Source organism: Phocoena phocoena, chromosome 11, assembly GCF_963924675.1.
Source record: "Phocoena phocoena chromosome 11, mPhoPho1.1, whole genome shotgun sequence".
NCBI classification, from domain to species: domain Eukaryota; kingdom Metazoa; phylum Chordata; class Mammalia; order Artiodactyla; family Phocoenidae; genus Phocoena; species Phocoena phocoena.
Genome location: NC_089229.1, coordinates 45,740,557 through 45,758,304, shown reverse-complemented (window position 1 = coordinate 45,758,304; position 17,748 = coordinate 45,740,557). Strand labels below are relative to the sequence as shown.

Here is a 17,748-nt window from a genome sequence, read left to right as displayed (position 1 = left end):
AAGATCTTTAATATCCTCCTACTCTTATCCTTATTTCCATTTTGTCTAATCTAATTGTCATCACAGTGATTCTTTTAAAGCATAAATAAGATCACATCATTCCCCCCCACTTAAACCCTTCAACAAGAGCTTATCACCACATTTAAAATAAAGCCTGCAAGTCCTTCATGAGATGTCCTTAGGTTGTCTCCCAATCTCTTGCTCTCAGTTACTCCTCCTCAGTCACAATGACCCTTTGCTCCTCCTTTAACAAGTCAAGCAAGCTCCGGCCTCAGGGCCTTTGCACTTGCTCTTCCCTCTTCCTCAGTAACTTTCCAGATGTTCCCATGTTTTGTTCCATGACGCCATTCTGGTCTCTACTCAAATATCACCTCCTAAGAGAGATCTTCTCTGACCACCTTTAGAATAAAATTCTCACCCCTTGTTACCATCTATCCCAAATCCATGTTTTGTTTTCTGTTCATAGTACCTATCACTTGCCTCAAGTTATATACTCATTTGTTAATTTTAAATTATCTGTCACTCCTCACAGGCCAAGGTTGTGCCTGATGCTCAGCTGTTTCCCTGACACCTAGAACAGTGCCTGACACTGCTATGCTAGTTATTGTTAATTATTGCTGTCTTTAATGGTTTCTTTTTCATTTGTTTCAATGTGCAGCATGCTGCAGAATAATCGTCTAAGACAGGTACCCACAGAAGCTCTACAGAATTTGCGAAGCCTTCAATCACTGTAAGTATAGTTGAAATTCCAACATGTTCTCAGTTTGGGAAGGAGCATTGAAATGTCCAAATGACCGTTTTAGTAAGTTCCTTGGGTGGGGACCATACCTGAATAAGTTGCCAGTGAGAGTTTCCATTAGAGCAACAATTCTTTGCATCCTCATTAAACAATATGTATGAGAGAGACCAGTGTTGGGGTTTGAGGTTTCAGGGCAGAGACTGGATCAGAAAACATGCAGTGAAAAGCCTCTTGTATATGTTGGTATCACAGGACAAAAATCCAGGATCTTGTCCTATACTCCCCTATACAGTATTTTAGCTCCTGAATTCAAATCAGGAATAATACTTTCTCCTTTTATCTAGAAAAATGAGAGTCAAAATCTAGACCTCTTGGCATCTTCAGTTTCTTCTGTTTTTAGATTATCTGAGCTGCCCTGTAATGCAATTTTGCTGAGTCAAATAAAGGCTTAATTTTTTGAGTTCTGTATGTATACCAGGGGTCCTCAATTCAAGAAGCTAAGATCTAATGGTATCTCTTAAAGTCATACTGGGCAAGTCTACTAACCAGGAGCTTCCTCACCGCCACACACAGACGTACAAACATATTCACAAACAGTCCCACAGATATACACACACATACCTCAGATTCACACACCACACACAGACACACAAACACACACAGCAATGGTGTTGGTGTTCCTTACTCTGAATCCACAACTTTTCCATCAGGAGTTTCCACCCTCCTCTGATTTAAAACCTCTGAATGAATAAAAAGTAGTTATTCCTCACACAAAGAACTTTCTCACCAGCTAGATGTTTCGGAGCTTGGGTTGTAAGCAGTGGTTCACAGTGATTATTTGGCAACACTATGCCATGAGTTCTTGATCAGTATCTGCATCTCATCAGAATGTATAAGTGTGTTGGAAATGTTGCATGATTTCCAATATCCACATGTGTAATATATGTTTTCATCTTACTTACACTGGAGGTCCTCATCTGTCAAACAAAATAGTGGTTTCTGGTCTAGAATGATGAGGGAGATAAATGCATAAAAAAGGCAAATAAAATGCAAATAAATATTGCAGACTCGAGCTGAACATCATTGTAAAGAATACATCGGTTAACAATTACACATAGTTTGCTTAATGTCTTTTACTGAAGTGATACAAGAGAAGGAGGAACGTGAGATCTGGAGATGCTACTTTCTTCCTTTGATCTTTTTTCTTCTTTTTAATGAAAGCAAATCTGTACTTGAGACCATTTTAAGCTTTTTATTCCAGTCGAACAAAGTGACTTCCTAGGTTCTCACCAGCCTAGAGATAAACAAGCCCACAAGAGCCCCTTTGTGGCAGGGGGTGGGTCTGCTGCATTTTCAGGAACTCTGTAATGACATCACAGTATCACTCCCCCTTTGTGGCACAAGCCTTTTCCTGAAGGAAAGAACCAGCCAGAGCAGCAAAACACCCTGGAGGTGGGTTATCTGTGTCAGGGCACGGGGTCTAATGGCTGAATTGAAAAACGAGATAATAGCAGTGGCCAATAGGATCTTTAAACAGCTGTGAGGCAGGCGGAAGATAGAAGGATAAGAGTTTGTAACCAAAAGCCACTATCAGCTGAAAGAAGATCACAAACAGAACACCCACAGAAGTGAACCCTTTGAGAAAGGGAAAACCATGAATCTTTTGTTCGCTCGAACTGGGTGGTGCCTCTCTGATCAAGGTGTTCAGATTTAGTTTCTTACCGTCTAGATATTTATTGTTCACCAGGTGTCTCTTGCATTTGGTGTCTGGTTCACGAAAACAATGACTTTTGAAACCTTATAAATATGTGTTCCCTGTGAAAAAGCCAAGGGTTAACTTTCTAGCAGGATGCTTATCGCATCCAAACTGAGGCATCGAGATAGATCTTCAGCCCCCAGCGCACACCGGATTGTATCGGCCAGTTATGTAATGTTTGTCCGGGGTCCCTTTGCCCAGAGCACGGCAGACCATGTGAGGTGCTGAATGTTGGCAGTGTGTGCAGCTATGACACTTTGTCTCACTTACATTTTTTGTGCTACTTTGGTACAAGCATGAAGATATGACTCAAAAAAACATACACTTAACCACCAACCACACAGAAACTGTATTGTACCAACCAAAGGAGTCCCCTACCCACTCTGGAGGTTTGGGCTACTGTGAGCCCTTTTAAAGTTTTACTGTTGTCCCAGACGCAAGGTGTTTAATAGTATTTCTCCCGCTTCCTTCAAGCAGTTCCAAAAATAAAAACAGCTTTGAGTCTAATGGTCATTGCAAACGTGCATTCCTTATCCATTGTCCGTTCATTTTGCATGCGTACTTCAGCCTCCGTGCTACTTTCATATCAATACAAATAACAAAGAGGGTGAAACCTGTCTCATGCATGACACCTGGGGGGCTTCCGTTCAGCTACCTATCCAGCTCTTCTTGGACTACAGTCAACCCTTAGACCTCCACTTAGCCCTTTTTTTAATGGTTCCTCTTTTCTCTTTCTTGAATTCATTCTATTTTTCTCCACTTTATTCTTTTCCTTGTATTATTCATTCACTCTCTAAGAAGCACTCTGCATTCCCCAGGGGCTGGGAGTGCATCACCCCTATGCATTCCTGGCTTTGCAACTTCTAAAGGGGGGCTTCTCAATTCCGGCTGCAAAGAAGAATCATCTGGAGAGTCCGGAAGCCTGGGCAGCACCCCAGACCAATGAAAATCAGAACCTCTGAGTAGGAGACCCAAACATCAGTGTTTTCTAACTGGTTTAATGATATAGGTAAGTGCTTCTTAAATGAAGATTGGGAAAATGAGTGTCCTAAGATGATTTGCAAATATCCTCCTGAACTCTTCAAACTTGAAATAATAACAAAGTCCATATTTTGCATTCCAGTATAAACTAATATGAAATAAAAGTAATGGGCCTTTTATTCAAAAAGTCGCCTTGTTTGTGCTTAATTGAAATAGCTCACATCTACCTATTAGTTCTGCTGACAATCTGGGGCAGATAAAGTTAGAAGGCCACATGCTGTATTATCCTGCTATTCGAATGTGTCCATGGACCGACAACATCAACACCTCCCGAGACATGCAGAACCTTGGGCCTCATCTCTGTCTAGCTTGATCAAAAGCTTCATTTTAACAAAATCCTCAGGGGATTTATATACATGGTGCATTTGAGAATTAAAATTTTTAGCATCTATGACATGAACAAAGCAGTCTACAAACCAAAAATGGTTGAGAACTACTGAAATAGATCATGGGTATACTTTGCCCCACCCATACAGACTTGGCTTCATTGAATAAACTTTAAGAAACTTGATTTATATTGAACTTGGTAACCTTGCTCTGAGTAAGAAACAAATTATACTTATATTTCAAGGGATGTAATTTTCATTGATTCCATGTAAACAACAAATATTTGGCTTTGTTCATAATGAAAACACATAGGTACATTTGTGTTCGTTGAACTCTCTGCTGTTGCTTACAAACTGCTCAGCTAAAGAATAAGAGGGCTTGTCCATGTGCCAGAGCCCGGTAGCCCAGAGCCTGCCCCTGTACAATATGTACGTTAGGCTTCTGACAAGGCAATGACAGCCCAGACACCAGTTGGCCTTTTGTAATGTAATCAAATATAACTTAATTTCCTTTCTGTTTTTTGGAAAGGAATAGGAAATGTAATCAGAATTCACAGTGAATTGGATTTCACCAAAAAACTTAGGGCATCATAGTCATTTGTGGACTGGGATCAGATTACATTGATTTGATGGAAACTCAAAACTTAACCCTCCCATAACCTCACACCTTTGTATTAATAGTTAAGAAATCGGGCTTCCCTGGTGGCGCAGTGGTTGAGAGTCCGCCTGCCGATGCAGGGGACGCGGGTTCGTGCCCCGGTCCGGGAAGATCCCACATGCCACGGAGCGGCCGGGCCCGTGACCATGGCCGCTGGGCCTGCGCATCCGGAGCCTGTGCTCCGCAACGGGAGAGGCCACAACAGTGAGAGGCCCGCTTACCTCAAAAAAAAAAATAATAATAGTAGTTAAGAAATCGATCTATGAAAAAAAATCGTTGCTTCACTTACTGATTGTCATTAATGATGTTCAAGCACCTCACTGTCATTAATGGAAGTTCAAGGTGATCAAAGAGAATGACACATTCATGTTTGTCCAGTTAACCAGGATATTACTTAATACATGTTGATTTTCATGCCAAGTCTGCACTAGCAAAACTAACTGTGGAGAATGCACAATCACAAAAATAATGGATTGGTAAGTAGAAAATGAAGGGAAAATTAGACATGTCTTTAGCATTCTCTCTATTCTCCAATTAGCTAATAATCTTCTTTAGAGTACAAGACATTATTTTAAAAGCCGAGAAGAATATATAACTCCTGCCTGGAACAAGATCTGCCTGAGCATCTTACTGTGACATCAGCTTAAGGGCTACAGACACCCCCCTCCTTGGACCCTGTGAAATGTCAATAACTTCACCTCAACTCTTCATAGTAGGGTTTTGCTACTAATAATCCAGAAAGAGAATAAGCAGGAAGAGGAGGTGAGGAGGAAGAGGCAGGGCTCGCAGTGCCGAGCAGAAAGTAAGGCAAGCCTGGAACCAGCAGTAGTTCTCCACTGCTAATGTCCAGGAGCCTATTGGGTTTCAGACCCAGGCTAAACAGTGGGAAGGAAGTAACAGAAGACAAGGAGCGGAAGAAAAGAAAGCAACGGGAGGTAACCGAGAGGATAAGATTAAAAGATCAAAAGGGGGGCTTCCCTGGTGGCGCAGTGGTTGAGAGTCCGCCTGCCGATGCAGGGGACACGGGTTCGTGCCCCGGTCCGGGAAGATCCCCCATGCCGTGGAGCGGCTGGGCCCGTGAGCCATGGCCGCTGAGCCTGCGCGTCCGGAGCCTGTGCTCCGCAACGGGAGAGGCCACAATAGTGAGAGGCCCGCGTACCGCAAAAAAAAAAAAAGAAGCAGCAAAGTATAAGAACAGGACAAGGACAAAATCAAAAACACCCACGGTTATAAAAGCAGGAGCCGTCGATATTTATTAAAACTCTTACCTGCATCACCTCACTTCACCCTCGAAGAAACCTCATGAGGTGGGAGCCAAGATTATCCCTTCCTTAGTGATGAGGAAGGAGAAAACTCAGAAAGGTTAATTGACTTTCTCAAGGTCATTTGGCTTTAATAGAGTCAGGCTAGAGGTAAGACCAGATAAAAATTCTGGTCTTTCTGGCTCCATAATCTGCCAATTTTAGTACTACTCTATCGTGCTTCCCTGAGCGAATCCACTACAGAGAATGGGCACACAGCAGAATGCACTAATGTGAGGGGAAGGAACCTGACAGAAATGAATAGTACCTCTAGGTATATGGTTATGGAGGTTTACAAAAAGGAGGAAAACTAGTAAAGCTTCAGAACAGAAATAAAGAAATTGAGGAAGGGACGAGAGCAATATTTATTCATGTGTGGACCAGTCAGACTTTTTTAGTGTTCCCCTATGCATTTGGTTGTCTCTTCCCTCGTTACCTGGGAGATGGAACTTGTCTCCACTTTCCTGATGAGGAATCTATAGGTGAGAAAAGGGTATCTTGTTCATATTGCAAAGGTAAGAGTTGATTAGACAAAGAGAAGAGGGAAGAACTTTCCAGACAAAGGGAACTACATGTGCAAAACCTTGCAGTGATGGTGCGGGGAGAGGGGAGCTGGTACATCAAGGATCAGAAACAAGATCAGTGTGGCCAAAGCAGGAAGAATGAGGTGGGAAAAGCGCAAGAAGAGCCTAGTGAGGCGGGTGGGGTCCAGACCCCTTGAAAGCTCTTTGGGACATGTCACGAATTTTAGTCTTTATTGTAAAAGCAGTGAGAATCCACTGGAAGACTTTGAATAGGAAAGGGCATGATTGGATCTGTGTTCCTGAAATAGTCTAGGAGAGAAAGGAGAACTTTGTCAGGATGGGGGCAGTGGAGATGGAGAAAGGGAAATGGATTTGAGAAATTTTTAGATGAAATTAGCAGCATTTGGTAATGAATTGGCTACAAAGAATGAAGGAGAAAGAGGTGTGGAGGATGATTCCTAAGTTCCTGGTTTATATAATCACATATTTACTGAGACCCATCACTGAGATAAGAAATGCTGGTAGAGCATGACATTTGGAGAGATAATGAGTTTGGTCTTGAACATTTTCAAAACCAAATGTCTTGTTTAAGGAAGAACAACTCAGTAGAGATGTCACATAGGCAGCTTGAAATCCAGATCTAGATCTCAAAGAAAACTGAAACTTAGGTTAGGTCCTTCTACCATGCATTTCCTGTTACCTAACACTTCATTGTAATGATTTGACTGACTACCCTTTAGCAAACATGCTCTATAAACCATGTCTGCCTGGTTTACTGCTAGATCTCCAGCACCAGGTACTGTACCTGCAAAGAAAGCACCCAAGAAATACTTGTTGAACTGAACCAAAGCATCCAACTCTAAATGATGTTCTAAACAGCTGCTCAAGATCAGCTAATCTCCCCCGCTTTGACTGTAGCCTGTGTTCACTGATCTCCCTGGCTCCCAACTCTTTGTACCCTGGTTTTTCCTCCCTGCCCTCCCTGAGCTAAGAGTTGGGTCCCAGCGTTTCCTTGAGGGATTTTGAAGTTGATCCGTCTACAAGATTTAGCTTTCCCATTGGCTTAGCTGAGGACTCCCCACTTCAAGAATAGGGTTGAGAGAGGAACCATAATATTGTCTCAGGTTGATGAGATTCAGATTAGGCAGGAATGAGAGGATGTTCCTGAACACAAGGCTCAGAGATACTGTGGGAAGAAGCTACAAAAGGGACTTGACTGGAACACAGAAATAAGAGAAAAGTTTAGCTAGATAAGGTGGATGAGCTTTGAATATAAGAATGGAAAATTTGGGTTTAAAAGGAATGGTAACATGGGAGAACTGTGGATTCCTAACGGGCGTGACATAGAGCCCAGTTGTAGGGAGACTCGTCTGGCAGCAGCCTGCAGGATTAATTGAAGAGATAAGAGATCAAAAGCAAAAGGACCAGCTAGAGGCTGTTGCAGTGACGCAGGTGTGAAGAGATAAGAGACTTAATAGGCAGTGGAAGTCGACACTCTTGGAGATGAAGATAAATGGAGAAACCTTTGTGAATGTTAGTCTGGACAGCAATGGAAGATGCAAAAATGACCCCCGGATTTCAAATCCTGGTGGTAGCTGGGAGACTAACGGTGGTCCTGACAAAAAGGAGGTCTTGGTTTTCTATGGAGAAAAATGAAGCTAAAGAAATCAACGCTCATGTTACTTTGGCTGTAGATCATCTCCCTGTTAAAAAATTCGCAGCCATGGAGACCTCGGAGAAACTGAGCAACTCCATGTAAATTGACTTTAAAATATATTTCTCATTGGAGTCTTGTACTTCCCAGCGATGCCAGAGAGGCAGAGGTTTGGTTCTATTAGACACTTCATCTGGCTACTAGTCGAGCCAGCTGACTAGTCTCTACATTATTTTTTTTTTTGTAACTAAATATATTTTTTAATCCTGCAAAAACTCCTGGTAATCATCCAAGAGAAAGAATAAATGATATGACTATTAGTTCTGACAGGAGCATATCTGACCCTTCTCAAGAAAAGTTATAATTAGAACTCCAGGGTTTGTTTTTTGGTGAAAGAAGTTGACCTCAATCACCATTAGTGGATTTGTCCATCTGTAGGTAATTACAGAAACTAGAGTTGGGACTAGTCTCTAAGTTACTACACTTCAATGAACCTATAGAGTTTCCCTCTCCCCAAGCTGCAAAGATGGAAAAAACTTTTTTACCTTTTCAGAGACAAGTCTAAAGCAATAATTTTTCTTCCTGGTGTTACATTAAGTTTACCAGTAAATAAGATGGAGAATAGAAAGATGGAAGAAAAAATTCCCATATAAGCAATCATGGTGTTTATATGCTTAGTATCTTCCTAGGTTATAGATGGGAAATTTCATTAGAAGGTGGAATTCCACATTGTCATGATTTCATAAATATTAAAAAACAATACTAACAGTAGAAATGACTCATTATTAGGAAGAATTCATATAAATCAATACGAATTCAATCTGTAAGAGTTCATATAGATAAAATTCTATCCAGATAGTATTATTATAATGATCTGACAAATTCAATTCCAATGATCCACTGGTTTCAGTGCAATCAAATTCAGTAAAATTTCACCATAACAAAGACCTTAGGGAATTGGTCAAATTGTGTCATATACAAGCTTGGAACTACAGGCTTTTCATTTCATAGTAAAAGTTAGATAATAATGGAAACTGTTTTCATTTCTTAAAATTTTATAAATGAACTAAATCACTGTGCTCATTTGATTCTTCAGGAATTGTTCAACATGGTCTCATAAAATGTACAAATGTGTGTACAAGAGAGTTGATCGTTTAAAACTTACGAAGAAAAATGCTCATCCAAATATAAAATAGCTGTGTCAAATGCTGTGCTTCATAGCTCTGTTTATCGTAAGAGTCCCCGTAAGCTGTATTATACCTGCAGCTGCAGCATTCTTCACACCTTTGCCTTTTTTTTCCTCCAGTCATCCATGTTAATAATTGACAATATTACAGTCATCTGAGATGGGAATTAGCCAATATCAATGGGTTATCTTTTGACTAACGCTTTCTTCTTTGTAGTTAATGGCTCATCAAAGACATTCTCAAACAAAGGTATAAGTTTGTGTGATACATTGGCAAGGTAGCATATACAAGATATATGTAAAGGGCTATTTTCTGGAGAAACAATAGCAAGAATGACCTCATAGATTCTCTAATCCCTACTATAATGCCATCTATAAAGCAAAAATTCCTTTCAGGAGTGTGGAGCAGATAGGCAAGATGTTTCTTTTAAAAGAGAAAATTTGTAAAATTAAGCTTTTATGCATGAAAACGTTAGGGAAAAACTTCAGAGGGAGAAGTTAAGAAAATAAGCACTTTTTTTTTTTTTTTTGCCTGTTATGTTCCAGCTCCTCCTCACATAAGATACACTGATATTACAGAACTGTATTCACAGTGAACATGCAGTTCTGTTTTATCTTTATTTTGTATAATACTGGGTAACGTTCATCCCTGCATGGTTCCCTCCACGCAGTTGCCCAGAACACTAAACCACCATAGCTTCTTTGTCTTCCCTTCTGGTCACATCTAGCAAATCACCATGTTTGGTCAGACCCACTTATTTAGCATCCTTCATACCAGGCCTTCCTCCACATTCCCATACTTCTTTAAAGCACTCCTCCTTTCTCACCCTGATGACTGCAACTGCCTTGATCACTTCCTGTCCCCCCAGCCCCTCTTGCACACAGCTATCAGACTGACCTTCCCACAGCACATCCATTATTAGGGTGTTCACTCTGGAGACAACACGACACCCCCATCCCAGAGAAATAGTTTTATGCAGATCTTGAAGATCACTTGGGGGAAGGTGAGACGTTTCTCATAGGTTTAGTAATCCAGAAACTTTCTGGGAGTGAAGTTATTCAGACTCCAAACGCTTACCTTGGATACTCAAAGTTGTTGAAGCCTGTCAGGGTGAAATGGATGGTCCTGACCAGGTGCCAGTGGTGAGGAGAGACAACCCAGAGTCCCTGAGAAACAACCCCCTTGGCCCAGCAGTTTATGCAGTAGAATCCCTTTTGGCAATGGTAGAGCCCTCCGACCTCCAGGCTTCCCTCCAGAGAAGGAGTTTCAACGTATGCCCAAAAGCCATGACGAATCCATTTCTCATCACTTGTGGTCCTCTAAGTGGCGCTGCAGAGGCTCATAGTTAATAAAAATTCTGTTCTTGCACTAGAGGATATATTTTTCCTCAGCCATTTTTGCCTTTGGGGACTTTTTGGACCTTTGCTGGAGAAACACAAAAGATGTGTGCATCTCCTTTTCTCTGTGAAGGAAGCCTTCCTATAACACCAATCAAAACATGCAGTGCTGGACATATGTATTAAGGATGTACAGTGAGTAGAAAATCAGCCATCCTGCCAGTCTATATGACCAAAAAAAAAAAAAAAAATGGCAATCTCCGATAGATTTGAAATTACAAAGGATTAAGATGCTTCAGAGCAAACAAAAGAAACTTCAGGGTAGGGGGAATGATACTACTTCCTAAATGTGAAGATTTTTCTCCAGTAATAAGCCTATCATTTGTAGAGTGCTTTAATGTTTGCCAAACCCTTCTGCATATATTTTTCTCATTTAATTCCCATAGCAATTGTGTGACATGTTGTGATTCTGCTTTACAGATATGAAAATTGACCCTCAGAGAAATTAATCAGAATGCCCCTAATCTCAGAATTTAATAAGTGACAGAGTCTTGACTTAAATTTGTGTCTTAATTCTCCTAACTCAGTGCACTTTCCAGTTTACCATATGCTCATTATGTAGGTGGTTGCATGTGACATAGGAAGTAGGGTAACATTTTATTTTATCTATCATTTTCTGTAACTTATAAGTAACATACAGAGCATAAAATGGGTGCCATTTCCTACATAGTGATTACTTTTCAGATTGCATTTCAAGATCATAATTAAGAGGTTTGTTTGTCCAGAAGAAGGTGAGGCCACTCCCTTTGTTAAAGTGTTTCATTTTGCTACACCTAACTGCACTGCAGGCTTTATGCTGCCTCTGCCCCATTACTGATGGATACTTAAATGCCAAGATCACTGCTAGGAACTTTCTCTGAGAATGTACCATCTATCCCATGTCACCACTTCTTCTTTGCCTTCAGAGTGAAGATGTACTCTTTAGTAATGTATCAGGAACGCAACTATTTGCCCTTTGTGATACTGAGATATAGATAGATAGATAGATAGGTAGATAGATATAGATAAACACACACACACGTACGTATAATGATAATACTGAAGGCTGAAAAGTAAGGGTGTCTGATCGCAGACACCTCTTCATCATTTCTGTTATGAGGGATGAGAGAAGTAGTCTGCATGTCTCGGAACTGAAATTCACTGACAAGCTGGCACTCATGTTAACCAACTTTTGACTAAGGGAAAATTTTAATTGACTTCTTTTTTTCTGACTGGTCTTACGGTCAAAAAACAAAGATGCAAACTGTTAACCCACTTCAAGCAGTAATGATTTAAAAATCATTAAGGTGCTTTATAGTTTACAAAGTCTTGTTGTGTTCTTTTCTTCAGTAAGATAGAGTTACCCCCAATTTACAGATGTGAACGCTGAAGTCTGTTGACTTGGCCATGGTCGTACAGCTGTTATCTGACTTGGACCCAAAATTTCTCATCCCAAACCTCTGCACTGATTCACAGATTCTGAGCTGACTGCGTGCGCACACACACCTTTGTGACTTGCAGGAAATAGAAATGAAAACCAAAAAACCCTTATAAAGTGCAGCCGTATAATGTAGTCATTCTTGTTGCTCCTGATAATATTATAGAACCACATGTCTACGTGTGTTTTCATGTACTGTGTTCTCGCGTTTTACTGACACTCCAGTGCTTAACAATCGCATCTTCAGGCATATGAATAGAAAACGCCCAGCTGCCCCACCAGACCAGGTTGACATAATATGAGCTTTCTGTTTACTCACTGAATAGGCACAACTCGTGCCCTGCCAGCTGCTTTGTCCACAGTCTCAACCTTGCTCTGTAAGAACCACCTGTATGAGTGGCTGGATGATGAATTCTATACTCTGGTTTGCCTTGGGATCTTCTGTTAAGATTGACTCAGATAATACCTCTGAGCGTGAACAATATACCACTTTCTGAAATAGGTTTGGACCACTGCAGCCAGGTGGACGTGGACTTCAAAAACACTGCATTGAGAAGGAATACCATTTATGGGGAGCTTCTTGGATGAAGAAACTGTTGAGAAAGAGAAAAGCTTAATGCTGCACTCAGGATACCTGAGTACTGGGTCAGGGTGTATTAGTATTTGGAGTATTAGGACTGTGAAGAATTGCCCTGTCCTACTCATTTTAGATAGCAAATTGCTCTAAGATCACGGTTGTAGAAGCCAGATTACATCCTTTTTACTGGAGGTGGGAGATGATTCATAAAAGACACCTATCCAGAGAAATGGACTTTTTAACAGTGGAAACTGATACCAGGGTCACTTCAAGATCCAGCAGAAATTTGGGTAGTAACTTAAATAGCGAAAAAGACAAGCCTGTGACTCAATGCAGAGAAAGCCTCTTCCGTACATGTAACCTGATGGCTACACTGAACCTGAATGTCAGTCCTTTTCAGGACTTAGAAGCGCTTGTAGTTTCAACGCATAAGCAACTAGCAATCATCAGTACGTCAACTAAAACTCGGAAATTCATATTATTTAAATAAAATCATCATGCTTTAATCAGTGCAGTCATTAAGGAGTTACATATGTGCTTTACTCTTAGTCAAACAAAATCAAGCACCTCCTCATGCCCTGATGACGTTATACCTTATTTGAACGCGGGCCGAGCATGTTGTTGCTGGAATAAGGGGAAGAGATGGTGTTGAGTTCGTCTAAACCTTTCCAGTTCCATTTGTAGACAGAACCTTGAGATATTTGGAAACTGCGTTTCTGCTGCCTGCAATGATAGTTGTTCTACTGGAAATTTAATTGTGAGTGGGCTGTGACACCGGATTTGTTTGTTCCAAGTGACCTTATCTCAGTATCAAAACTTGGCCCAGGGCTTCCCCTGGTGGCGCAGTGGTTGAGAGTCCGCCTGCCGATGCAGGGGACACGGGTTCGTGCCCCGGTCCGGGAAGATCCCACATGCCGCGGAGCAGCTGGGCCCGTGAGCCATTGCCGCTGAGCCTGCGCGTCCGGAGCCTGTGCTCCACGACGGGAGAAGCCACAGCAGTGAGAGGCCCACGTACCGCAAAAAAAAAAAAAAAAAACTTGGCCCAGGACCTTGAGGGCATCCCTCCCCATTCAGTCAGCAGAAGCAGGAGCGAGGGCATGGGTGGAGTGAAATGTGTGACCAAAAGTGAGGAGCTGCTTTCCATTGAGATTAGCTCCCTACCACAGAGAACTCTATTTCTAAACTGTTTAAACTTGGTCTGCAGGGGATTATTTTGTGATCCTTGTGTGCTTCCTGCATCTGTTTAGTCTTAAGTGCTTCCTAAAACATTTTTCAAAATCCACTCGTGATTTTCTAATCCTTCCTAATACATGCGCTGCTTAAAACGCAACTCTTTCTTTAATCCTAGCTTTGAAAATGCAAACCAATGTGTGAGCCTTGAGAACAGACTGGAACAAATGAATGAGGGCTGTTGGATGCATAGCTGAGTGTTGATGGTTCTGTTGTTCATGCACCTTACAGGAAATTTGAATTTGTGTCTGCCTGGTCACTTCAATATGAAAAGTTAAGGCATTGTCATTACAGCCATTGTTTATGTTGGATTAGGGTGAAATAAATGTATTGCACTCCCTCTGCTGGCTCTGAAGCTGCAACAGCTTATTAACTAGACCTATTTTTAGATGTATTTCCCCATTTTTTTAAAAAAAAGCAGTGTGTAGAAAAAGCAAGCAAAAACTGGGAAAGCTGTTAATTTTATTGTTCATTTAAAATGTCAAGAAAAACAAACATCTGCTCAATGTCTTTGGTTCGGATGAGCAAGAAAGCCTGCAGGTTTAGGCTTTTCAGCACAATAGTAAGAAAAGGGGGGGGGCACCTCCCTTCTCCCTGAGGCATGCCTCTGACAGCCTTGTAAAAATTATTTGGTCCCTTTCAAATACTGAAATAATCTTTTCCCAGAGCTAGTCAATAAGTATGTTTTGTATGTTCAAAACAGTCCAGGAAAGTAACAGCATTTATTTGTCTTGGGGTGGGAAGGAGGAGAGAAGGTGTCTTTCTCCTGGTGTCAGAAAGGGAAGCTAAAAGATCACGCCGAAACGTTAATACCCCAGGGGAGGCCACTTCCCTGCCGGAAAGCATGTTATCCACAAGGCTGGAAGAGAATCACGGCACTGTGGAATTTTACAGCAGTGGTTCTACTCATGAGTGAGAAGAGGCTACCAGGAGAGCAGAATGCTCCGGGTGTCAGGGGGTCCTGAGGACCCCGAGCCCTGTTTCTCTCCTATTAATCAGCAGATTGAGGTTTTCCTGCAAAGGCGCATCTTGTGCCTGGGCTTCGCTCTCTTCTTCTCCTCTTGCTTTGCTCTCTTCCCCAGGCGTCTGGATGCCAACCACATCAGCTCCGTGCCCCCCAGCTGTTTCAGTGGCCTGTATTCTCTGAGGCACCTGTGGCTGGATGACAACGCTCTGACAGAAATCCCTGTCCAGGCTTTCAGAAGTTTATCAGCGCTGCAGGCCATGACCTTGGCCCTGAACAAAATACACCACATACCAGACTACGCCTTTAGAAACCTCTCCAGCTTGGTGGTTCTGTAAGTTTTATTGATTTTTTTCCTCTCTCTTTTAACAGTTTCTAAATTCACTGTAACACCTTGTAATTCACTGTAAGACCTTGACCTTAAACAGATAGCCCTTCAGACTTTGAATAGGGACATTTTAAGGGAGGGAAAACCCCCCAAAATGACTCACAAATGTTCTAAGTGTGTAAAAGAATTAAACAGCGTTTATCGAGCACCTGCCAAGGGCCAAGCACTGCTAGGCATTCAAAGATAACAAAATATGACCTCTGTCTTAGGGAAGCCATTGTGTATTGTACCGGTAATCACCACACTATATGGTTAGTCCTGCGACCGAAGTTAATAAAAAAAAATCCCTTATTTCTGATAATAATTTATAATGCAGGTCAAATTGAAATATGCCCTTCTTATTATTTAATAAGAACTTCTTGACCCCCTTTCAAGGGAACAGAAGCAAGGAATGAACCCTTGACAGCGAGCTATGCATTTGTATGGCTTTTTTCCTTTGAGGTCCAGATTTCACTATTTCAAGTAAATCAAAAAGATTCTCAAGTAATAGTTTGAAAACTAATCAGTTCAAGAGTGTAGAAGGATGTCCCACGTGTATAACTATGTCAGTCAATCCTGATACAGGACAACAGTAGCTGCTTGACAGCCTCTAAGAGCAGTTTGCATGGAGACTTCGGGGAAGGCGTCTTCTGCACTATTTCTGGCTTTGCTCCATGCCCCCCACCAGCCCATTGCTGTCTTCAATCACTCCACTTTTCCTGATGACACGTCAGTCTCTTGCACTACAGTATATACTCCTTTGACGGCTGGCCAGCATCTCATCCATCTCTTTAGGCTCGCCTCAACCCTCCTTCCTCATGTGTTGCATGTAAAAAATCCTCAATAAATGTCACAAAGATGTCACATGAAACCAACATAGATTTATTAGAATGAAAACCTTAGTCTGAAAGGATAGGACAAGTGGGGTGATAGTAACAAATTTCTATACTGAATTTCACATACAAAGGTGATGCTTCTATCCCACCAGAAGCTGGGTACGTTCTTTAATTTTTCCCTCCACTAGAGGGAATGGATTTACAGAGATCCAGCTATTCTTTTTCCCCCTGTCCTTAAGCCCATTTTCCAAAAACCCCTTTGGGACTTGGTCCGGTTTTCAGTTATGCACACAGCTGTTCTCTAACCAATTTAACCATTGAGCCAAAGATGATAATTAGAGCCATTTATACTATGTCAAGATAACTCCTCTCCTTGGGCAGCCAAAACATCTGATCGCCATTCTCTGTGGCTGAGATTGTTGTTTCCTCTTAACCTGTAGCCCCACCCCGGGAATGTAGCCATTATAAGCCATCAGCTTTAATAGAAAATGTGCTTAGTACACCTAGGACCTTCCTTCCATCCTCCATTTGTCAGTGTTGGTCAGAATCTCTATTTAGTATCCTACATCCCAAAGCCACACTGAACAACCTGAATTTACTTTTATCAGTCTCGTTGCTCACTCCGTGATTATTATACACTCCATGCTATCTCAAACCCAAAAGGTAAAACTGTGACTGCCTATTCAATTCTGGGGTATAGAATCATCTGTGGTAAGAGTGAACGGGGCAGATAGCCTTTAAAACAAACAAACAAAAACGTTAAACAAAGCATTTCTTATATATAATCAGTGCATTCTTTAGCATAAGTTTCTTTGGATTTCAGCAATCAAAATGTCCTGCCTAAGTTTCCATGTGCAGTGTGCCTCCATGACTGTCAGTAATGTTCTCCTGCAGGCATCTCCATAACAATAGAATCCACTCCCTGGGAAAGAAATGCTTTGATGGGCTCCATAGCCTGGAGACTCTGTGAGTTGACCTTTTATTTGTTTCCCTTTTTTCAGTGTTTTCATGACTATTCTGAAGGAATCCAAATAGCCTTAAAGTCAGACTTGCTATTTGGTTTGGTTAATTGCCTGAGCTTTAAACAGATATTTACTGTGGCTTCATCTTACCCACACACACACACCCTACAGAGCTGAACAATAAAACAGATTTTATTTTAATCTATCAAGAGTGATAAATTAGTTAGAATCCTCATAAGCTAAATGAGATGTCCTCTACTGAGCAGTGACTGTTTGCTTAGGAATGTGTTCTGTCAAGGATCAGTTCCATATTGTCACTCAGGCTCACTCTTCATGAGTCTGGTCCAACCCCCCGAATGAGAGGATGCAGAGTAGCAAATGCCAAACTCTGTCCAATCCAGAAGGAACAGGCGTCTCATTAGCAAATGGTGAAGCTTCCTGCTGAAGCAACCCGGAAGTCTACAAAGTAGTAACAGTAGTACATTTTTTGAGTGTATCTCTAACCAATATTGTACTGAGCACTCAGCATACATTGTTTCAGTCACTCCTACAAGCATCCCATAAGAGCAGGTGCTACCATACCATTTTAGGCTCCAGTAAGGTTAAGTTACTTTATCAACACGACATAGCCAGTCAGTGCATAACTGGGATTTGCTTCCTTCCCTAGTTTGACTCCAAAATCCATGCTTACCACTATACCCTACTTCCAAAGAGTGGGTCAAAACCTCAGTTCTGCGTTGGTCTGTAATAAAAATACATAGAGTCCAGCCAGCTGACCACCCAGAGCCACAGCGAGAACAGTTCTTACGGGC

General features: G+C 41.5%; 1 protein-coding gene across 3 annotated transcripts in view; it reads left to right on the top strand.

The window, feature by feature from the left end:
• Positions 1–17,748, top strand: part of LGR5 (leucine rich repeat containing G protein-coupled receptor 5) — a 119,006-nt gene that overhangs the window by 79,444 nt on the left and 21,814 nt on the right. For 2 of the 3 annotated variants that reach the window (XM_065886665.1, XM_065886664.1), the window contains exons 4-6: positions 659–730; positions 14,890–15,105; positions 16,869–16,940. In XM_065886665.1, coding sequence (XP_065742737.1) covers positions 659–730; positions 14,890–15,105; positions 16,869–16,940 — 360 coding nt within the window. The remainder of the gene's footprint in view (positions 1–658; positions 731–14,889; positions 15,106–16,868; positions 16,941–17,748) is intronic. The other variant, XM_065886666.1, reaches the window with a different exon arrangement.